Genomic DNA, 25,218 nt, shown 5'->3' on the forward strand with positions numbered 1-25,218 from the left:
AACCAACCATTTCTTCACCTGTCTCAAAACCATTATGCAACTTAATTATCTCTCTGAAAAGTCCAGGTAACTAGAGCAACCCCTTGTTGACTGCCTCCCACAGACAAGCACTTGTGCTAGTGCTCTTACTGATTATCTTTAAAATTTTTTTTAATTGAATCACCATTAGGTATACAGTTACAAAGTTGTTCATGATTGGGTTTCAGTCATACAATGTTCCAACAACAATGTTCCATCTCTTCACCAGTGTACATTTTTTATCACCAGTGTCCTCAATTTCCCTCTTGCAAGTCCCCCACCTCTATGGCAGGCACTCTTCTCCTTCTCCTATTTCTTCTCCTCTTCAATCTCCCCCTCCCCTCCCTTCCCCTCCTCCTCTCCCTTCCCCTCCTCCCCTCCTCCACTTCTCCACTTCCTTCTCCTCTTCCTCCTCTTCCTCCCCCTCCTTCCCCTCTTTCCCCTCCTCTTCCTCCTTCTCCTCTTCTTCCTCTTCTTCCTCCCCTCCTCTCCCTCCTCCTCACCTTCTTCATTCTCCTCCCCCTCCTCCTCACCCTTCTCACTTTTCTCACCTTCATCCTCCTCCTCCCTCTCGTCCTCCCCCTCCTTCTCCTCCCTCTCCTCTCCTCCTCCTCCTACTTCCCCCACCCCTCCTCCTTCCCCTCCTCTCCTCCATCTTGTAGATGAGGAAACTGATGAAGAGAAAGGTCCAAGGTTATAGATCTGAGAAAAAAAATAGTAAAGATAGTCACCATCATCATCTGACTGCAGCACTGATATTCCGGATCCTGCCCTGCACTGCCTCCTTCTAGTATAAACACTCCCCAGGAGGAGATAGCAGAGTGCCTGAACAGTGACTCCCAGTACCATAGCACTGAACTAGACCATGCTGATTCTCTACTTTGTTCTTATTGGCCAAGGTACAAAACTAGGTTTTTCACCTAGAACAAACATGCTCTGCTCTCATGCTACCCTACTGGGTCTTGGTTCAGTAGGTGTAAATCACGAAGGAGTTCACTTCTCAGGATCTTGATGTGATGAGAAGTGGCTGTGATGACTTCCTATCAGAGATGCTATGGAAATCCACTGAAAGATGGTATTGCTTATGTTTGGAAACCCCCTAAATGTGCCTGAATGCCAGGGTTTTGCTCTTTATCTACCAGGCTATAACAACACAATATTCTCATCCAACAACTTCTCCACGATGATTTATATAGTGTACTACAGCTGGGTGTTTTGTGTCCATCAAATAACTCATGGTTGGACAATGACAGAACAGTTACTCTGCCCAAACTTTATAAACTAATGGGTTGAATAATTAGGTAACAAAAAGCAGAGCATGTCCATGACCCCCAGAATCCAGGCGCTACAGCTGTTCTCTGATTAAGGCACAGGTGGCACTGATACTGGCTGCCTGGGGAGTGCAACAGAAAGTCTCTGTCACCAGAGTGCCTGGTCAGAAGCCATATGGCTCTTGAGGATCTTGGGATCTTTAAGGTGTTGTGTCTAGCACCTCGAATTGCTCAATGCCCTGTAAGAGCCTTTTGGCTGAACCAGCTCTAACTGAATGCTTTGTGGCATAGACATCAGCCTTAGCTGGAGCTGGTTTGAAAAGATGTCTCAGGCAACTTAGAGGAGGTAAGCTGGGCAAAAGTGGGCAACAGACAAACCCATAGGCTTAAGCTGGCTCTGGCAAGGATCAGCCTTAAAAACTTCATAATTTTTCTCATCTGTAAGGTGAGATAAATAACTTATCTGAAGATGAAACACGCTAACTCAGCTTCCATCTGGAATACTTCCACCCCCTGAACCTAAAGAAGACTCATAAACAACAGAAAATAACTTTATCCTCCTTGCTTCTTTCTCTAGCCTTTCTCTCAGAGTCTATATCCGAGATAAAGTGATTTTTCTGCAAACTGATTAAGAGGAGCTAACATCTTGTAACCTCATATTTGATTACAGCTGGTTTTGTATTGTTCAATAACAGGCTCGTGTGAGCCAGTATTTTCTCTTCTGTCTTCTCATGTGGGAAAGGCTCAGGTCTCTGTTTTCCTGCACTCTGAGTGCTGATTGCTCAGGTTCATAAAGTAGCTCAGCAGGCAGATATCTTATATGTTTTGATCCCTGCACTGGTTCTTGTGGTTGATTTCTCTATCATGTAAATCTGCCCTCTGTGCAATCACCGTTTTGCCCCTGGGGAACCCATAACCAGTCCTTTATTGGAAAGGTTGGGATGGTGAATAGCATCCTAAATATGAGTATATTGGCCCACCCAATATCAGTATATCAGTCTCTCCTTTTTTCCTCCTGGGATTTTTCCATGCATACTCATATATCTATACCCAGACTCTGAACACATGTGCACACGTATGCCTGCACACACAGGTGTTCGCACATGTGCAGTCACATGAGAATACTGCTGCTCCTCATCCCTGCTTTTGAATATACCTTTAACAACGTCTGTAGATATTTTTTCACTCAAAGTATGGGGCCTGTCTATCTGCTCAAGTTACACATATCCAGAACATGTGCTTTTCTAGGGAAAATTATTCCTTCATTTCACCATCATTGTTACTTACACTTCCATTCCATTCTACTAAACTCTATTTTATACCTTTCCCCCATTTTTTCCTAAACACTTGCTAGTTATATTATGCATCTCTGCTTTTTCCTATTAAACGTCTTCTTAGAAAACTCCTTGGTAGTTCCCAGCAGGTCCCATTCTCTCAAGGCATACATAGTTTGAAGTTGCTCTCATTTTTTTGAGAACTTATTTTATTCCTTTCCTTTGTGTTGTTTGCCAACTTCTATTTTATTTTTTATTTTAAAAATTTTAAATCTTAACTTTTTCTGCTAAACTTCTGTTCTGACTCTTGCCCGAAGGTCTTTCTCTGCTAAGCTGGTATGGGTTCAACCTTGTGTTTCAATGACCCTGTGCTAATTTGTAGTAATACACTTTGCAGAATATTTTTGATTGAGTCTTTTTCAATCATCTCCATTTCGCTATTGACTACTTTTGGATAGCAGTCAAGAATATGAGTTTGGGCATCAAACAGTCCTAAGTAAGTTGAGGACTCTAATTTGTGGTTTCTGGAACCTTCCTTAAGTTACTTAGTCTTCTAAAGCCTTGCCTTTCTTTATATGTAAAATGGGGAATAGTTTTACATTTATGAGAAAGCTTAGCCGGTATTAAATGAAGCACTGCAAATGAAGTATTAGCACAGTCTCTGGAAGTTAGCAATATCAGAGCTTTCCCCTAGCATACCACGCAACTTCCTGCCAGGGAAGCTGACATAATATCGTGGCTAGCCAAACATCTGCAAAGAAAGAGAAGAGGGAGGGAAGAAGGTGAAAAAAAAAGCCAGCAGGGAAAGGAGAGTTGGGCAATTTCTCTGATATTGAGATAGATGCAGGCTGTGCCAGGAGGCAGCAAGCCACCTTCACAGCCTCCTGAAGGGCTGCAGCTTGGATTTGCATCTCAGTCACATTTATGACAACCTCATAATGGATTAAGAGCCTCAGCACTGATATATTAAAGGTTAATGGTGCATACTGCTTTTGTATTGATTTGTGGCAGCAAATATTGGTGGGTGTTGAGAGCTGAAAGCCAGCCATGTTCCTAGCATGGAGCTATTGCTGGGTGGTGGAGCTATTTGTGTAGGGGTTCCACTGGATGGGGGGGGGGGCTTAGGAATTTGGAAAGCAGAGGATGTTTGCTCAAGATCTGGTCCAGGAAGATTCTTCCAGGCAATGCTGATTTTCATTAATTCCATATGGAAGCTGTATTCCAAAGCTTCAAGATCCTGAAGAGGGCCTTGGATATTTGTTCATTTTCTGACTACCTGGCTCCATGCTACACCTCCTGACCCAGCTTTCCAGGCTGTCACTATGCCTGTTTCTCTCAAATGCTTGACCAGAGATGTCCTATAAGGAGACTGGCCAACTATAAATACTTCTGAAATAGAATGTCCAGCAGATATTTGAAGAAGAACATTAGTGAGGAATAGGATAGTTTGCTTATATGCTTATACATATAGTTAATGTTTATTACACATATACTATATCATAGATACTGTTATAAATAATTATACTGATTTAACTGGCACATTCCTGGTTTTAATAAATGTCTCTGTCCTATGCAGAACAGGATAATTCAGTTGAGGCACTAGTGATGTATCTATAACCCAAATACCATAATGAGAGGAAGAGCCAGTATTTTGTGCCTTTTCTGTGCTTTGTTTTTTTAGCATAGATTTAAGGAAGGTGGTGTTTCATATAAGGTTGTCAGGATCTTTGATCAGAGACAGACAAAAGACATTGATGAAGTGAGCCAATTAGAGATCTGAAGGAAGAGTATAGTAGGCAGTGTGAAAAACAGACACAAACACCTAGGTGGGAAGGCAGGGAGACCAGTGTAGTAAGAGAAAAGAGAGTTAATATGGGGTAGGGAAAGTCTCTCTTATGTACCATATGTCTTGTCATTTGAGAATTTGGGGTATCTCTGAGAGATGATAAATAGAGGGTTTTGAGAAATTAGGTGGCATGATCTGATTTATGTTTTGAAAAGACTCTCTGATTTTCTCCCAGTGAACCAATAACAGAGTTTACAGGTAAAAAGCAAGGAGGTCATTAGGAGACAAGCTCAATATCCAAGTAAGATGCAGAGAGGTTTATGGTGAAAATGACAAGAAACAGTTTTATTCTTGATCTATTTTGATGGCAGAAGACATCAACAATGCTGGAATTATATGTGAGGTGTGTAAGAGAGGTGCAAATCAGTAGTGATTCCAAAAGCCCATAGTATTTCAAAGAGTAAAGTAACTGGCTGAAATAGATGAATTCGAGGAAAAGAAGGCTCGGAATTCAAAAAATAGGGTTTAAGTGTATTCAAACTGAGGCTCCATCCTAATGGAGATAAGGTAGGAAGTTGCTTGAAATAGGTGAGGGCTGAGATGGTCCATTGTCATCTTCAGTCTATAGAATTATCTATTGCTAATTGACTTACCAACATTATAATGAAGTAGTGTGGTGGGGTATAATCACTTGTGAAGAGAAGGAGTCTGGGACAGGCTGGTAATGCCCAAGAAACAAAGGTGGGGGGAAAGTTACTAGAAGGGACGATAAGTGAAAATGCTTATAAGATAAGAGAACTAAGAGTAATGTCCTAAAAGCAAAACTGAGCTATGAGTCTTCAAGAAAGACATGCCTAAAAATTAGTCACAGCCTGCTAGTGAGGACGAGTTGTAACCTGCCACCATATTTGGGAGGTCATCAATGACTTTGACCATAATACTTTTAGGTCAGCACTGGGATATAGTTTTTTGTTGGTGGGGTTCAGGGGAGTATATGGGAGCCTGGGATCAAGCTCCGGTCAGCCAAGCTATACTATTGCTCTGGCCCCAATAGTTTAAATCAAGGTAGGCTTGTAAGAAATGTAAAGAGAGGAGTGAACTATAGAGAACTCTCTGGAATAACTGGAAGTGGCTGGAGGAGAATATGATCTCAAAGAAGGATTTGTTTTAGATGTATAAGATGCATGTGTTTTCATACAAATAGAAATGTCCTGTAGAGAGAAGCAATGTCATGATATAGGACTTAGAGGTGACAACAAGAACAATGTACTGGAGAAGGCAAGAAAGGTTAGGAACCAGGAAACAGAGTGTGATTTAAAAAAAGAGCAAGGACAGAGCTGCCATTTTGAAATGAGAGCAGCAGGTATTGGTGGTTTCAGAAAAGGGTATTTTTTAGAGAAGTAAAGTTTCCTCCTCCTGGGAGGTAAGAAGCAGGTTCACTGTCTGAGACTCATCTAAGAGACTGGGAGAATAGATTGAACAGGAGGCTTAGACAATTGCCAGGCCATGGTATGGTGTACTTAGAGTAGGTGGTTGTGATTCTAGAGCTAGATCCATCACAATGTTCTTCTCCAGACCAGATTCTCCCAGTTATATTCTTTTAAAAACTTAGAGTTTTTTAAATCAGAATTGAAAACATTAATTTAGTTTCTATTGTATGTAGGACCTTCTATGGAATGACAGGGATACAGGGTCAGGCAATGAGGAAGATCCCTTTTGAGGTAGAGAGACACATCAATAATAAGTGAGACACCAAGAAGTTAACATACATAAACTAAGCCAGGAGCACGTAGAGAAGAAATGGCCCTAGGGGTATGAATCTATCTGTCCTACTCTCTGGAGGTAGGTGACTTTGAGTGACAGGATAAAGGCAACCTATTTTATAGCATAAACAGCGAGCCTGTGTGAGGGCTTCCTGGCATGAGAGAGCAGGAGATCTACCAGATGGAGCCCAAGAAACGTATTGAGGGCAGAAGTTACTGTAGCCTGGGAACCCTTTGTTGCTGGTCTCAGAGATCCATAGACTTACGTAAGTGAAGTTTGTGCACACTGAACATCTGTAACATTCAACTTCAGTCACCTCACTTGGTGCCTGGACCACTGTCATTTGACCTGACTGTGAGGAGCTCATAACTCCACTGTCCACATCTCTGACTCGTCTTTGCCGACTGGGTCTGAGAGTCTTCACCCTGATCTGCTTTGGCATTGTGAACTAAACACAGATAGATAATTCAAAAGTGTGGAGCTTTGGTCCTGTGGACTCTGGGTGCCTGTAATGGCTCAGCTCTCTGAGTTAGTCTGAGCATGTTTGACTTCCTCTGAGAGCAAAGATAGAACCATTACAATCCCTGGGTGCCTACTTCTTCCGCAGGCAGGGAGGCCTTTGATGGGGGAGGAAAGAACTCTTTCTCCACTAGTGGCTCAATCATGGATCATGGCTGCTTTGGGAGGTAGGCAGAAGATAGGCACATGGAGAAAAGGAGACAGGCAGAAGCAGAGACAGAGACAGAGAGATAGAGACAGAGAGACAGAGAAAATATAGAGCCAATTGCCCAAGGTCCACACTGTCACTCAGGCATCATCAGTATTTTACAGATAATTCTGTTGTTATTTGTGTTTAAAATCTAATAAACAATTAAAATTTTACAGGAATGTTTGCGTCGTGGACATCTCACCACTTTTCAGTGCTTATAATTCCTGTTTTTGTTCTTGTGCTTAGTAAGTTGTTACTTTATTCAAGAATGCAATTTTACTACTCACAAATGCATAGAATTTATTTTCCCCCTTCACAACAATTGACTTGGATATAATTTAATTTCAATGAAGAAGTGAGGTTTGGAGAAAAAACAATGATCTGGAGAGAACTTCGGGGAAGAGGGCTCACATCTCTATATAGTGCTTTGTGACTGTCACTCAGGACACATGTTTACAGAAGGGGCTTTGTATATTGCTAAGTGTCCTCATATGAGGCTGCCTGACAGTTTCCCAGGATGCAATTCAGATCTAATGTCATGCTGATGACAGATTTGGGATACATACCAGCATGGTTTTCCTGGAAAGTACCTGGCAACTGCTAAGCAGACTTACTGGGGGTGGGGAAGACTTTGTTCCTTGGAAGGAAGAGCCAATCTTTAGGTCTCAGCTACACCATCATTCTTCATTCTGATCCTCTCTCTCTCTCTCCCTCTCTCTCTCTCTGCCTAGCCCAAAGAAAATTTTTGGAGAAGCACAAACCCCAAACTTCAGCTCCAATGGCTAAATCATGTCAATGCATACTTTGCCCAGTCAATTCATCCTTTTTACTCTGTAATTACTCAGTTCCCTTTTATTAATCCCTATGGCATAGTTCATCACTGAATGTATGACATATATGACAGGGCTGGCACACGATGCCCTTACAAGCCACTTATGACCTGTAGACTATATTCCCTCAGTCTTAAAGCTTACAGTTTTTAAAATTTTTTGGAAAAATTTTGAAGTATTTTTAAAAAACAAAAACACAAAAGCAATACACAAAAGTAAAAATAAACATAGAAGAAAAACCACAAAAGTATATGGGGAAGAATGATGGGCCCTCATTTCCCACAGATGTATTGCCTGTCCTTTTCCAGAACATTCATGGTATGACATAATTACTTGTGCTTTTATTGTTGTTGCTCATCTATTTGTTTTCCTTTTTCCCCACCTCCATCACACCAAGGGCACAAGATTGAGAACTTTGTGCTATTAGATCTTATCACTAAACCTTAGAGCAGTGCTAGAAAATGGCAGGTGCTCAGAAAAGAAGCTTTTCTTTCGAATTAATGAAATAAAGAATGGAGATACTTGGAAAAACTTTCAGTCCAAGGTTGAGAAGCATCTAGGTCTGCAAGTTTTTTTTGCCTGAAATGCCGTCCATTTGTAGAACTCAGATGGGGGAGAAAGGGATAGGAAATGTGTCAATGCTCTTTGAAGGAAAATCTGGCATGAGAGAAAGATCAAAGAGTGCAGAGGCACAGAGGGAAACCTTGGCAAAGAGAGCCAGCAGTGGTAAGTGGTAAGTTGTAACCAGCAGTGGTAAGGACATGTATACCCAGGTACATGGGAGAATTTGTGCTCATGATTTATAAGTATATCTTATTCGTCCTCTTAAGCAGGTGTAGAAACCTAGGAGGCAATCCCTGTTGATAGATAATCTCTGGTAGAGTAGGATATGAAAGATATAAAAGTAATGCTGTTGGGTTTTATTAAAGAGGATGGATGGGTGTCTTCCCCCTCTGGAGCCTCTTGGGCCTCACCACTTCCTTTTTTACTCCTAAAGGAAGAATAATAGAGCTTTGGGGATTCACAATGATCAGACCCATGATGTAGGTGGCTGCAGAGTTTGGGAATTTGTTTTCCATGTACTGTACATTGATTCTTCTCTTGTTGCCAGAGTATTTATCTCCATTACCAATGTAAATATTTCTGTAACATGCTAAGATGTATTTGTAAATTCATTATCATTGATTTTTCTCATGCTTCAAGCACATTTGTCTCCTTATAGATGAAAATGTATCTAGCAAATGGTGAGATTGATTTATGGATAAACATCTGGAAAGGGAGGGAGTTGATGCTGAGGTGGATTGATTGTCCTTGATCATGGCTGAAAAAAACAACAATATTGTGACCTCCAGAAGGTGCATGGGTATTTTGAAGGAAACTACCCTCAAGATACAAAGACCTTTAGGTATACAAGCTGATATTCTCATAAGAACCAGCCATGATTTCTCTAAAGAAAGATCTCCAAAATCAACATCTCTGACAGAACATGTAGAGAAGCAGCCCCCACTGGTCCAAATTTCAGTTTCAGCAAGACAGGGTTGAATGACAGATACTGGCTCAAAGAGAGACTAAAGCTTTGCCATGGGAAGGTTCCAATAATTAGCAAAAGTAAAGTAAGGAGCTAGTCTTTATCTTAAGACTATACAAATAGGGAGCATGCTGCAAAGTTCCCACAGTTGTACCCTGACATTTGGTTATCAAATTCCTGCCCAAGTGGACAACGTAGGGCTGACACTTTTTAAAGACAGTCTTTCATAACAAAGTTCCTTGCATAGGTACTCACTGCCTTCCCATGGGGAAATCATCTCCATTTCTGCTAAGCAGATACCATCAATGGTCTGTATATACAGCATGCCTGGATTGTCGCATACTCATTCTAAGTTCAGCCTTCTTTAGATTCTCATTTTAGATATCATGGTTACCTAAAATGTGTACTGTCAAAAGGAGCAGATTGGTTCTGAGAGGAAGCATTTGCATGTACCTCCGTACTCATTAACATTGTCTGTGAAACAATGGGTGAAGGACTTCAGCCAGTTACGTCATATAGAGATTCTTTGTCTGCCAGGCAGATCCCTTCATTTATCTGTGGCAAATGCATCTGTAGTCTTTCTATTAGTTGCTGCCGAGGAGACTAGCTTGAGAAACATGCTTAATTAAGAGTTCTTCCAGTGTAGCTAAGCATCCTTAGCGAGCTGAGATGAATGTCCTTTCTATCATGATTGTCTGTCTTGGATTTATTGCCAGTGTTGGCTTGGAGCCTGATGACAGACAGTCCTGTTCTCCTTTATTTCTCCCCATGTATCACTCCCCCTAGTGTACCTGACAGGGGGCTGAGTGCACCAGCAAGATGATGACTTTGGTGCATGAATAAAGTTAGGTCTCCCTGCTCACACCTCCAAATAGTATTTCATAGATGTATTGACTCTAAAAGGTGATGGTCCTTCCTACTGTGTGCTGACCATATTAGGGAGTGTGGAAACTTCCTGGGAAGGAGGCAGAATGCATCTGAAATGAGAGATAATCCTCTGCTCATGATTGTGGGCCATAGAAGGGATGGAGGACCGCAGGACTGAGGCATAAGGCTGGCTGAGTGAAGAGGAAGGTGGTGTTTGAGGGAGAGGGGAATGAGCTTTACTGGGGCAGAAATGGATATGAAGCCATAAACATTCTGGCTGCAGGCTTGTCATCTGGAGATGATGCTCCCTGAGCCTCTGACCAAGGGCACAGTCATGAATAAATACCAGGAGGAGAGAGGAAATCTCCATTTCAAATGTGGAGATGAAACAGTAGTGCTAAGCTCCTTGGCAGTTATGCATTCATTCCATACTCATGGAAACTGCAGTAATTTAGAACAGTTCAGTATTTAGGCTCAACTGTGTAATTTATCCTGATGTTTCCCATTCATCAAAGCCTTGTGTTTGTTTGTATTACCATGAGAAAAATAAAAAATGTGGGAAAAAATTATGCCCCTCCTTTCATTACAGGCAAATTACGACAGAGTTACAACCCTTGGGGCCTTTCAAGCAAAGGAACATCTTGCTTCAATTAGATATAAATAATGAACAATAATTAGAAAGATTTCTTCATCGAATTTGTTATTTTATGTTTCCTTTCATCTGTAATGTATTGAAATGGCTCCTGAGCTCTGTTTCTGGGTCATGTAACAGGAATATCATAGAGCATGTCTCCAAAGAGGAAGAAGCCTGCATTGTTGATTCCTCTGTATACATACCCTGGAAGCTCTGTTAGTCCTGGATCTAGCACTGCAGATGCAAATATGGACAGCTTTGTCTCCAGCATCCAAATCCATGTAGTCTGCCAAAGCCTTATCATAAAAGCACAGAATGATTACTACCAAGCACTGAGTTTGCTTCAGGCACTGATGTAGGAACTCGATACACATGGCATTACTTAATCTTCATTGTAGTCCTTTTCTCTAGGCTTCTAGACTTATTTTCTCTTTCTTTACTCTTTTGGGGGAAATTGGTCCACACCTAATGGTTCTCAGGGATTACTCCTAGCTTAATTCTCAGGGATTATTCTTGGGGTGCCCCGGGAACATCTTCAGTCTCAGCAATAAAACTGGGGTCAAGTCTTGGCAAGGCAAGGCTCCTTTCCTCCTGTACCGTCTTTCTCTGATCCCTTCTAGTTTTATTTTTGAAGGATTTAGAGACCAAGAGAGAGTAGTTGTCTTTTCCCAGATCTGCATGTTTGTGATGCCTCTGAAGCTAGGAAATAAGAGAAGTAGTTGTACTTAAAAGTCTCTGGTTGCTTTCGCTCAGGTTGGTACCTCTCTGAAATCAGAAGGCGGGAAAGCTGCCGTAAAAACTATGGATGGTATGAAGTGCTGCAAAAGGAGGCTGCAAAGGCCAGTGATGGTTGCCCAGGGATCTTCAGAGACTTGCAGAAGTGTACAAAGTAGATAAATGACCTGGGATTCTAAGCGCAGGGCATATTCTGGAGTGGTATATGGGAATATATGGAATATCAACATTGCCCATGTGGGGTCCAGAGCAATAACTGAAGAGCAGAGATAGACAGATTCAGAAGACAGGATTTCCTCATGGAAAACTTCATTTGGTGAAAGGAGAGAGATTTTAGAAATGAAGTAAGGAATAAGCAGGTTGGAGTCTGGAGAGATCCTGGCTCATTGCTGAGTTTTTGTTGGTTGGTCTTGCAATTCATTTCTATGTGTGATGTTCTCTCAGTACATGAGAGAACAGGTCCTGCTTATCTCGGAAAGAAATTTGTGACAGTTGGTTCTTCCTGGTCTGACTATTCCCTGCACTTCAATGAAGACAATTTCCCCTTCTTTGTCCGTAGGTCAAAGTCTGTTGGGCTGCCATGAGCTTTCTAATGCCTTTTCCTCCTCCCCTACTTGCACTGAGCTATTTGCTTCTTTCAACCTGAATCTCTCATATATGCTTTCTGTCATCTTGACCATATTTTTAAAAAAGTCTATTATTAAAAATTAAGCAACTCTATGTAAAACTTCAAATTTCATGTTAATATATATAGAGAGGTGTCAAAAGCAGCCATTGGGCAAAACTCCAAGAGGACTGCAAGGTTTGGAGGGGTGATGCCTCTCAGCACCATCTCTGTCCCCACTCCTCCTTAATGGCAGATCCTTGTCAATATTGCTGACATGTTTTACTCTCCTGTACAAGTTTTTTGGTTGGAGACCTTCAAGAAGCTATGCAGCCTCTTCTGTTGCCCTGGCTCTTTCACATCCTGGTTGTCTGTCTATATTTCTGCCATTAGACCGGAGGCTCCTGAGAGCAGTACTCATGTCTTCTTCAATCTCTTGTCCCTTAGGTTCAGTTTAAGATCTGGCTTTAGGTGCACAGTGGCTATATTGCATAATCTATGCAGCAAAAATATAACAGTGATAGAATAAGGCCCTGACAAGTCATACTCAGGACCAAGGGACTCTTGCTGCTGGGGGTTGGATGTGAAGATGGTGGCTGTGGAACACAGACAGGCCTGGATATTAGGAGAGTCTTACTGTCCACTGATACCCCTAAATAGGGCAGCTTGCAACCATGTTTCACTGCCTTTCTGCATTTCAGGACATTTCAGGACCTTTCCAAACAAGTGGAGATGTCTTACGGCACGGTGCGGGATTCTGCTGTGTATGAGTACTTCCGTGCCAAGGGCACCAACCCTTTGGAGCAAGACAGCACCTTTTCAGAGCTCTGGCGAACCATAAGCAAGAATGGAGGAGCTGATAACTGTGTGTCCAGTCCTTCAGAAGGCATCAGGAAGGTAGGTGGGAGCTGGTATATGGGTGTGCACTTACTGTGACAGAGGTCCTGGGAGCATTCATGCCTGAAGTAAGCAACACCCTCCCACAAACATCTCTTTTGAATACCCTGTCACCTTCAGGATAATCCATCTTTAGCCCATTTGGAAGGTAGTTTTTAAAGGTATGTGAGTGGAAAGGGATGCAGACACACAACTGCTTTAATTAGATGCAACAGCGGATTATGGTAGGCAACATCAGCAGGAGACCATACAGTATCTGCACCTTTAGTGCCTTGATTTGAAAGGGTTAAGAAGAAAAGCATATTAAGCCAAAGATGTGAACTTCTTTCTTCAGGGTATCATAGGATGGTGGCACTGAGGGACCTGCCCACTCACAGTGAGAATAATCAACAAACACTGAAGCAAAGAATCTAAGTGAGAGGACAGAGAAGCAGAGGGATAAGATTCAGAGTGGGAGAGTGTGTGTCAACTAGTGGAACATGAAAAGCCACTGATAGGAGGAGGAAGCCCTAGGACAAAGGCCAGCCAGTTATCTGGGTATGTCTGGGAACCCATGCTGTGGTCAGGAGGTGTACTTTCAAGTGGACACCATAGAGACTTTATGGGGTGTGTTTGAGAGGGGTGGGAGGAGGAACTAAGGAGGGCATACAGGGGAAGAGGCTAGGACTAGAGAAATGAAGGGAGAGAAGTCATTACTTCAGCAGGGAGTTAGAATTTGCTAATTTACTTCCATTAGCTTCCCACAGTGACCTAAATTAAGCATCCAGTTATACAAATAAGCTCATAAATATGGGACCCATTTTTAGTCAGGTACTGGTGTCTGGGGTTCCTGGGTGAAGAATTTGACATTTATCTACCATGTGTTGAGGATCCCTTGAAGCATGGTGGTGAAGAAAAATAAGGATGGAGGCATCCAGATCATGGTGGTGATGGTGTCCTCTCCAGTGACCTTCACACGCAGTGCTGGGCTGCTGTCCATAAGGGCACTAGTGACTGATGAAAGGAAAATGCACACCTGTGGCAGGCACGGCTTCCTTCCTGAGCAAGCCAGCTGTCCAGAACCATCTGCATCTCTACCTTTCTGTTCCTCTTCTCCCCAACAGCCAGCTCTGTGGAACCTTTATACACACACACACACACACAGACACACACTCGTGCACACACACATGCACCTGGGTTTCACATCCTTAGCTACTTTGTGATTGAATAGCTATAATAAAGAGGGTATATAAGTAAGAGGATATAAGTAGGAGGAAATCTTGAGAGCTCCAGGTCTTATCATCTTCGTGATGGCAAAGGCAATTGCCAGCATTCCCCCAGATCCTCAAGGATACCCAAGGAAAGAAAGAAAAACCTGAGACTCACTTCAAACACAATGGAGCATCATGGGGAAGAAGGTCTCTTTGCAGTGCTCTGTTGTGGTAATTTACCACAGTAAAGCCAATCAGATTGGCACCTGTGGCCTCAAAACAGCAGGGTTCATTGCAAATGGTAAGAGACATGGTTGCAAGTGTCCAGATTGCAAGCTAGCCTGTACAGTCCCAAAGAAGAGGATAAAGATGTTATTTATTGAACACAATTTCTGCTCTCCAACCCTGGACTCCTGGCTCCAGATACATGAGCCAAAACAGGTACTTTAAGAACCTTTAGCAGGTACATAAAGATAGCTGTGCCCATAGTGTGATACACTATCAGTAAAAACCTTTAAAATATAGTATATTAAAGTCATAGTCATTTCTTATTCTATTCTTGCCTCCTCACAGGTTTGCTGACCTCAGTATAAACTAAAGTTGTTTTACTCATGGGGACAATCTGGACCTTAAGGTTTTTGCTATGGGGACAATTTCTTACACTCTCTGTGTACTAGAAACCCAGTAGGCATGTATTTTTCATAGATGTTAGGTCAGAATGACTTTTCCTTGTTGTTTATCTGAATCACAGGAATTGGCTACGCTCCTGCACAATTCTTACTCCACCACTCACCAGCTAGGCAAGATTTTTCTATGCAGAAATCTCTCAGAGTTGGGAGAGGCCTGGGAAATTTTCCATCCTGGCTTTTCCTTAGGTATTTAAGTTATTTATCAGAATGTGTGACATTAGATTTGTAATGTTTGGGGCTGGAGCAATAGCACTGCGGGGAGGGCATTTGCCTTGCACACGGCTGACCTGGGTTCGATTCCCAGCATCCCATATGGTACCCTGCGCAACCACCAGGGGTAATTTCTGAGTGCAGAGCCAGGAGTTACCCCTGAACCCCTGAGCATCGCCGGGTGTGACCCAAAAAGCAAAAAAACAGATTTGGAATGTTTACTTTTAACAAAGTTATCCTTAACAAAAGTTGTGGTACACGACAGCAATGTGTTGTTTTCATGCTCTCAAGACTTACTCACTCCGCTAAATTCTTATTGTACTACAAGAAGAGGGCTCTGACCTGGAGTTGCTGAGTCTTCTATCTCTGACAGTGATTATTAGTGGCTAACAAAGACTTCATTTGGAAGTGAATATAAATTTGATTTGAGGCGTTTTATGAATATGAGAACTTGGACAAATGGCCTTCAGGGTTCCTTTTTCTGCTTTCTTATCTCTCATAGAGAGCCATAACTTACATCCACATAGGATTCTTCTAAAGATTCATTGTAATGGTGCTACAAAAAAGGCACTTTTTAAAGAAGAGATAACTACTTTGACTACATTTAACTTTCATTAATTATAACATACTTTGATGAAAATACAAAGGCAAGCCATACACTGGAGAAGGAATATTAACAGTGCATATAGCCAATTAGGATTAGTACCAGTATTAATTGATTATTAATTGATAATGATATCAATATGAATAATTTTACAAATCAGTAAAGAAAGCTCAAATTTAATTAAGAAATGGGCAAAAAAATGCACAGTCTTTTTCTAGAAGAGGCAATGCATATGGCCAATAATCATATGAAGAGATGTTCAGTGTCATTAGTGATTCAGGAAATGCATATCTAGACCATAAAGATATATTATTTTTTACCAATTAGACTGACACAAAATGAGAGGTGGTAGAGTACGATGGTACTAACAGGTGGTTAATTGCCAATGGGAGTGTACTCAGTACAGCCTCTTTGGAAGCAAGCTTGTCATTTTCTTATAAAACAGAACATTGGCATATTCTATACCTAGCAATTCCACTTCTATGTCTATACTCAAAATAAACTTCCACAGCACTCTAGAGATTAGAAAGGCTATGATAGCATTGCTTATAGAGCTAAAAGTTTGGAAATAATCCAAGTGAGCATTTACAAGCTAAAAATTATACAACCTACAATGAAATGAATGCACTATAGAGTCATGGAGTGGGATAGAGTAATCTTAGTGGAATGATATTGATTAAAAAAATCAAAAAGGAAATTTATATGGGCTAACATAAAATAGTATACAACAAAATACTCTCTTTTTCTCTATATATATGTACATACATATATATACATATATATTTATATATGTACTATCACTCAAATCAGAGTGATAGTAAGCAGGTAGGACATATGCTTGCTGACCCAGGTTCAATCCCCAGCATCCCATATGGTCCCTGATCACTGCCAGGAGTAATTTCTGAGTGCAGAGCCAGGAGTAACCCTTGAGTGTTGCTGGGTGTGATCGAAAAAGCCTATACATATATATGCATATATGTGTGAATATATCATCATCATCATCATTATCCTGTTGATCATCGATTTTATCAAGCAGTCTCAGTAATGTCTCCATCCATCCTAGCCCTGAGATTTTAGAGGCCTCTCTTTACTCGTCCTCCCCAACAGTGCTGCATTAGAGGCTCTTTTAGGGTCAGGGGAATGAGACCCATCATTGTTACTGGTTTTGGCATATGGATACGTCATGGGGAGCTTGTCAGGCTCTCCCATGTAGTCAGGAAAACTCTCCGTAGCTTGCCAGGTTCTCCGGAGGGAGAAGTAGGCTATAAAATGTCACCCAGCCGCAAAGCTTCCTGGAGCATTTATAGTCTCTAGATATTGGCCGTTGATGGGATTATAGTGCACCAGGGGCAGTTTCTGGGTGTGACTGCCTCGCTATTGAAAAATGGGGGATTTTGATGGAAGAGGCCCAGTCCCGATCTGAGCAGGCTTGGAGATCTCAGCCTTGGGTCCGGTTCCTTCATGCATGAGACTCATCCAAACATGTGGAGAGGGGCCTTGAGCATGGCTATGGCTGGGTTCTGGGGGCTCTGCTCAGGGTGGGGAGGGAAACTCAACCCACCCCTTCCAAGGGGCCCCGGTGAATACAGCCAGGCATGGGGGCAAGAGACTCTGCCTCCTGTGAATATATATACATGCATTTTATGTATGTATATGTATGCACACACATACCCCCAACTAGTGATAAAATCCAAGATTCACAGTAGTAATTACTACCAATGAGTCAGAGCAGCAGGAAAAATTTCAGTGTATTATTGAATTTAAGTTGGGCCAGTGATAGCTTTAGTTTTATAGTATTTGTATTTATTTATTTTTTACTATTTACAATTTAAAAAAATTCTCATTATAGTAAGTAAATAATGGGTTGATAAAGTAGAAGAACATTCCTGGAGAAGAGTATGGGTATTCTGAAACAAGGGTTGTAATTGATTATTTTATGTGTGTAGGGTAACATTGGGTTTATCCTTTCAGCCTTGCTGCAGGGAACTTAGGTTTATTGGGTTACACCCATCACAGTGCTCCCGAGTCACTCCCATTCCTTTGTTTATCTGTAAACTCTTCTCTGTGCCCTCCTTCCCAACCAGTCAATCACCTTTTCCCTAATCAGATTCTGCTAGCTTGTAAGATCAAATCCTTCTAAGGACACTGAACTTGTATTGTAAATTATGTCTTTTACATAGTTTACCTTAAAGCAATGTCCTTTCTGTATGGACACAGGAAGATAGTTAATATTATGCTTTTGTAACTTGGGAGTTGATTGACTCTGAATAATATTTATTCCCGGGCATCTGCTTTCTCGACTCATTTTCCTTTAGCACACTCAACTCAGCACCCCAAAAGTAGGGTCCCCACAAGGGACTGAATGGACCGAGGGCAAGCTTTGAGCTACCCTGGCATCAAAATGGGCCAGGCCAAAGTGGCATAATATTCAACTATAAGTTGAGAGCATGGTCATGGACAAGTGCTGTCATGATCCAAAAGTAACGATGAGATTAAGACCCTGCTGGGTTTAGGAAGACTAAACTGGCCTGAGGACTGTGGTCTGGAATATATAGTGAATGTCCTCGGGAAAAAACAAACTTTAAGTTTGATATATCTCTTACTGTGCTCATACAGAATGACATTGCTAGAAATATTAGAAGTAAATTTACTCAACTATTTAAGTGGATTACTAGCTGAGAAAAGAAGAAAATGACACACCCTGGATGGGATCCTGCCCTTAAAGGGATCTCCTAGTAATCTGGAGTAATCTCTTTAGATGAGATTTCATCCTTGAGTTGATCTCCTGAAGGAGTGGCTTTATGTCTTTTTGTTGATTTGCTAATGTTCAACTCAACCTTTGTAACACCACCCTAATGATTGCTATATAACCTAGGACTGTAAGAGAGTCAGGGGAGAGTCAGAGTCAGGATCCAGGGGAGAAGAAGCAGAGAATGGGAAGAAAAAGAGGCAGAAAAAGAGAAAACAGTCAGGGAGTCCTTGGAGTGAGAAGCAGTCAGAGTCAGAATCCAAAGGTCAGAGTCAGGGGATCTGGGATCTAGGAATGAGGGGCTAGGGAGGAAGAGTATGTGAGATGGGAGAGACGAGAGAGACTGAATGAAAGATAACTAATAAGCAACCGGCTTGGTCCTCGTGCTTCCTTCACCTGTCCATCACCAACAGTCATCCCTATTTGGTCCATACACAGCAGCTTGAGAGCACTGAACCCGGGCGGCGAGAGAGAGCCATCCAGAGAGCCAGTGAATGACACATCACCCTGTGCGTGCGTGTATATTTTTTACAATGTGGACCTACCTTCTCTTCTAAACAAGCTAGAGGAGACCAAGTCAGACAGGCTGTGACTCATACACATGTTACCCCCTTATCTCTTGCAGGACCCCATATATCCTCCTGCTCTTGCTCCTGGTCTACCTTAAGAGAGCAGGCAGCACCATTAAAACCATCTAGGAGGTTGATAAATGTGGAAAGAGGTTATCAGGGAAGTATCTCATTATCATCCTACTTGCCCCTAGTCTGCTGCTGGGCATATTAGAATCATTCACCCTCCAGTCATACTGACAATCTTACTCATGAATAAAACAAGGCAAAAAATAATAAGTAGTGAAAGGTGCAAACTTTTTGTAAGTGCCTATAGCTTCATGGTAAAAATTTAATATTTTTTCAGTGTATAGAATGTGTTCCTTTTAGGATACCTTTCTCTTATAACTGCAGCCTCAGCCAGACTTTGGGGTCAGTTATCATCCTCTTGCATTCTGATCTCTAAGGAAAAATAGTACTACTAGTTTTAGAAAAATGTAAAGGCTTTCATGATGATTGTTATTAAAGTAAATCTATAGTATTGTCAGAAAATGGAGTACATTGTATTGTTTTTGTTTTTCACTAGAAGGAAAGCTCTGAGAGTCACTCTCAGATATTTCTTCTTCATGTAGCTATTTGCATAGCAACTATACCTAAATGTCTGAAATTTCTCTTCACTTCTCCTGTGCAGTTTGCCATCACCCTCAAGGCTGCTTCAGAAGTTTTGTGAATCCTAGACCCAGTGCAGACAAGACTGGGGTTGTCTGTGCCCAGAGTGAAGGTTATCTTCTTAATCCTAAAATCAGAGGGGAAATCCAACAATGGGAAATGGGAACTCAATCTGACATCTCCAGACTGGATTCTCTATATACCACACAATGCCTGCTTATGAGAGTGTAGGCGGCATGCCAACTAGGTGAGGAGGGAACACTCTAGGAGATGTCAAATGAAACTCTTTTAAAACTTAAAATTTTATTATTGCTTAAGTTGCATAGTTTCAATACTAGTAACATTGACAATTTAATGTGAAGTTAAAAGCTCACTATACCACCACCAAAGGGCCCAAATAATGTCTTTTGTGGCACTCTAGTCCACTTCTTTGATCTTCACTCCCATCCCTCTCTGTTGGTAATCTCAGATTTTTCAATCAAGGGTCAAGGATTTTTCCATCATTTAATAATATCTGTATTCTTGTTTTGCTTCATCTATATACTAAAGATGAGTGAGAAAATTCTTATAATAGAGAGAGGAATATGTGCCATTTACCCTTTGATTCATTCTGGTCTATGGGTTCTCTCCAGTTCTATCCAAATTGTAGAAAATTATAAGATTTCATCTTTTCTCATACCTGTGTAATAGTTTATTGTGTATACTACCATAACTTATGTATTTATCTGTTGTTGGACTTTGGGGTTGTTTTTATTAACTGACTATTGTTCTAAGTGCTTCAATGAACATATTATGTGCTTATATATTTTTGAGTTAATGTTTGTATGTTCTTGGGATATTTGCCAAGACATGGAATCACTGAGTCATGTGAAAGCTTTATTTATTTTTGAGATTTGAGATTCCATACTGTTTCTGTAGATACTGAACTAGATGACTTTTAAAAAAAAATTTTTAAATTTTATTGAATCACCGTGAGATAGTTACAAGCTTTCATGTTTAGGTTACAATCTCAAAATGATCAAACACCCATCCCTCTACCAGTGCACATTCCCCACCACCAATATTTCTACCAACAAAGAATGAGGATTCCTTTTATCTCTACTATCCCACCAAAACTGATTCTTTGATTCTTTTTGATATGTCTTTATATATAGACATATTATATATATATGTATATATGTATATGTATATATATATGCCAGTCTCACCTCACTGGTCTGAAACAATATCTTTTTCATTTTGATTTGCATTATTATATCACAGGAAACTTCTTGAAGATGGAAGAAATGAAACTACTTATCATTTTCAGTTACTCAGAGTTGCTCAGTTACTCAAAGTAACTACCATTTCTGGATAGTTCACTGTAGAGCTGTAATTACTAATAAATCAAGGGGTTTAATTTTAAAGGTAACCTTTGAGAGCTGATGTTATATTTTTGTTGGGGGTATAACAGCTTTTAACGACTTGAGACTGATTTAGATGGGAAATTATTTCTTAAGGGTGGAGGGGCACACCAGGCAGTGCTCAGGGCTTAATCCTGGCTCTGCTCTTAGGGATCACTCCTAGTGGGCTTGGAGGGCTATATGTGGTGCTGAGAATCAAAATCAGTTGACTGACAGCATTCAAGGCAAGTCTCTTAACGCTGTACTATTGCTCCCACCCACAGATGGGACATTTTTAACAAGAGGTGCTCAGTGTTGCACCAACTATTATGACCAACCCCTTTCAGCCAGTTACCAACAAGCAGAACCAGAGAGGACAGCACTCTATGAGCCAGGGGTCAGAGACCAAGACAGAATTTGGAAGGGAGGGACTTTGATTTATTTATTCAGAGACTAGAACCTTTTACAACAAACTTGCCTGGAACCTACTAAGTCTCGGTAATTCTAGGATTTTCTATCAGTGAGTTATCTTTGCTGGCTGATTAAGCAGGAACCTTTAGAATGGAGACAAAGTTGGTGCCATCATTTTGGTTGTTAGCTTCCCCAAATCACTGATAGGAGAAGCTTTTTGTTCCTTCTAGACATTTTTGACAGCCTTCTCTTAAGAAAAGAGACCATGCTGGTCTTCAGAGAGAGGAAAGGTTGCCTTCTTTCCACTCATCCACAATCTCCTGTTACCCCTGAGGAAAAGTTACCCCAAGGGCAGGCTAAATATAGCTCAAGGGGCAAATCTAGTGCATTGCCTGTTTTTTTTTTGTTTTGTTTTGGTGTATTTTTGGTTTTATCTTGTTTGGAGGCCAACTGTGCTCAAGGGTTACTCTTGGCTTTGCACTCAGGACCCAGTCCTGGCAGGCTCAGGGGACTGTATGGGACAACAGGGATAGAACTTGAATCAGCCATATGCAAAGCAAGCACCCTGCCCACTGTAGTATCTCTCTACCCCAAAACCTGTATTCTACAAGATGATATTTTTTTCTTCCTTTTTTTTTCAATCATCTACCTGGTAATGCTCAGGAATTACTGCTGGATGAGCTTGGAAGACCATATGGGGTGACAGGGATCAAAACCAGGTTGACTGCATGCAAGTCAAGAGCCCTACCCTCTGTGCTGTCTCTCCAGCTCCCATTGTCTGTACCTGTAAAGAACGTTTTACTGGAACACAGCCACACTCATTCAGTAACATACCATCTTGGGTTGATTTCCTGTGTCTTTGACAGTGTCAGTAGCTGCAACAAAGGCACAGATCCTCCAATCTAAGATATTTATTACTTGGCCCTTTATAGAAAATTTGAGGATCCCTTGTCTACTGCAGTCAACACCCCCCAGGATTACTGCCACCATATCTATATCATTAAACAGCACATTGGCAATTCTAGGAGCTTCTTTGCTCTGCATCATGGATAGTACATAGACATGTTCAATAATACATTGTCTAGCTCAGTATCATCTAGAAGATTTTAGTGTATCTAGATGCCTTAGGTACCTAATACCTAACTATTAGGTAGCTAACCCTCTAGTTATATATCACCAAATAACACATAGAGCCATCCAGCAATGTGCCATATAGCTTTATATCTAACATGCAAATATATCTAATAGTGTGTCATCTTTTTTTTATCCACTAGCCTCTGCCTATACTCTAGCCTTTCTTGTCTCTGGTGGTGCAAAAACTTCTGGACTCTTTCTGCACACAGATTTGTTCCTGTCTTGGGCAAACCTTCCACTCAAGTCTATTAAGCAGCGTTTATACACCAGACACAGTTCCAGATGGTCTATATACATTATTTTTTTCATCTAAACAGAACCATTTGATTTTTTTTATCCCCATCATGTAGGTATTGGACCTGAGACTGATAGTGAATAAAATGCTCAAAATTATATAAATGTAAGCAAGCATAATATAGCCCTCCAGCATTGCCTCTTCCCATAGTAGCACTGTCATCCCGTTGTTCATCGATTTGCTTGAGCGGGCGCCAGTAACATCTCCATTGTGAGACTTGTTACTGTTTTTGGCATATTGAATACGCCACGGGTAGCTTGCCAGGCTCTGCTGTGTGGGTGGGATACTCTCAGTAGCTTGCCAGGCTCTCTGAGTGGGACAGAGGAATCGAACCCGGGTCTGCTGCGTGCAAGGTAAGAGCCCTACCTGCTGTGCTATCTCTCCAGCTCATAGTGGCACCCAATTTCCATACCTGAGAAGTATAGAGAAGTGTTTCCTTCTTGCAATCTTTACTTGAACCTTCATTCTCTCTCCTATTTTCACCTAATAGGCAGATATATGCCTGACTTTCATTTAAAAATGTTTTACTTCTTCCATATGTTTTAATAAAGCTTATTTAAGCCTATCTTGATTTCCAAACTATTAAAATATTAATTAAATTTTGACATGAAGAATTGACCTGACCAGGGTTCAAATTAATATTATCATAATTTTGTCACATGAAATAGGCCCTTAATTTTTTTCTTTAGCTTGATCAACTCTATAAAGTACCATCCAGCATAACCCAATCTCTGGGCAATGCCATGACTGGCCAATTTATTAAGCCTTTCCATAAATCAGTCATAATATTTAATAACAACATCAAATAGAATACAGTGTTAAGTAGTTTAAACGTCAATCTTCACAGCTCATTGAACTCTTTGAATAAATAGACAAGTAGCATTTATCAGACCCTGTGACTAGAGATAGTATTTGTCACAAGTAGCTTTTGAATCCAACAGTTGTAATAGAAGGCAGTTTTCTTCACTTACTGAATACTGCTGAGGTCATAGAGTGTGAATGCAAATGCAGGAAGAAATCTGACCCACAAATCTGTTTTATTTCCACACTTACCTAATGCTTGTCTGGTGCCAGATTGTGTGTGGGTATCACACATCAACACCTGCCTTTATTCCTTCCCCCTGTTCTCTACACTCTGTTCTTGTAGCACACACTTCCTTCCAAGTGTCAAGGACCAGACGCTATAGTAGACAGTATGTCTACAGAAGAACTGAAGTCTTATCTGGGAGCATCAAAAACCTCAGTGCCATGGCATCCTCCATTTGAAAGGGGGCCTCGGAAATACCCTTGTTTTAGGGAAGTGACCGTGTTTAGGGGAAAGATGCTTATAGGCAATTGCACTATATTCTTTGAAAATGCTAGATAAATCCTTGGTGCAGGATTGGTTTGAATGTAGTAGATCTGTTATATGAAAAGCAGCAACACAGTTCATTGTAGCATCACTGAATCTTGTGGGTATCTCCAAAATACATGTTTTGTCCTTTCTGCTTTCCAAGTCAATGTAAATCAGGGATTGTGTAACTATTCATTTGTATATCTTTTATACTTATTTAAAAGGCACTGACTCTATCCACATTTTTACCAAGTTGGATAGTTTTATTTCTTTCTCTATTTATTCACTTTTATGCATCCATTTTAGAACGTAGTTTAGTTTCTGCCTGGGAATATGAAGATAAAGGTTATTAGTTCTTCTTTCAACCTAATTTAATCCGTGAATTTTGTCAAGTGAGTTCCTCTCTCTTAGAGTTTTGTGAGTCTGAGAATAACCTGACCAGATATGTGTGTTTACCAATGCATACTGTGAAAAGTGTCCAGTATGTAGTATAAACTAAGGTTAACATTCACTACATGTCAGCCAACTATTCTGGCAACTCTGTGTTAGGAAAAGAAGATCACTTGTGTCACTTGTCATCCCGTTGATCATCTATTTGTTCGAGCGGGCGAGGAAAAGAAGATAACAAAAATTAAAAGACAAATGGCAGTAATTTTTATGTATGGTATATTAGGAAATGATAAAATAAATACACTATAAACATATAGTGTATCTCATAAGGTCATAAAATTATACACAGCTGTATAATCACCAACACCCAAAATAAGATAGAGTATTTCCATCACTTTGAAAACTCTTATATTACTTTAGAGTGACTTTTCCTTTTTTCTAGCATAACCAATTACTAAGTTATAGTTCCACAGATAAATTTATCTCCTCTTATAAGTCATGTAAGTGGAATTATATAAAATAGGTATAATTGCTTGGATTGTTTTATCCAAAAGATGTGAGAACAGAAAGTTCTGGATTTCAGTATGTTTCCTTTCTTGTTTTCTTTGAGTGATATTGCATAGTATAAATAAATGTCAATATGTTTGCCCATTCTCCAGTTTACATACACTTCAGTTGTTACCACTTTAAGGCTGTG

The 25,218-nt window shown here is 40.8% G+C and overlaps 1 protein-coding gene across 2 annotated transcripts in view; it reads left to right on the forward strand.

Annotated features, from left to right (window-relative positions):
- Positions 1 to 25,218, forward strand: part of GRID1 (glutamate ionotropic receptor delta type subunit 1) — a 755,119-nt gene that overhangs the window by 680,941 nt on the left and 48,960 nt on the right. For both annotated transcript variants that reach the window (XM_055118918.1, XM_004607420.2), the window contains exon 13: positions 12,722 to 12,917. In XM_055118918.1, coding sequence (XP_054974893.1) covers positions 12,722 to 12,917 — 196 coding nt within the window. The remainder of the gene's footprint in view (positions 1 to 12,721; positions 12,918 to 25,218) is intronic.

This window comes from Sorex araneus, chromosome 11 (genome assembly GCF_027595985.1).
Source record: "Sorex araneus isolate mSorAra2 chromosome 11, mSorAra2.pri, whole genome shotgun sequence".
NCBI lineage: Eukaryota > Metazoa > Chordata > Mammalia > Eulipotyphla > Soricidae > Sorex > Sorex araneus.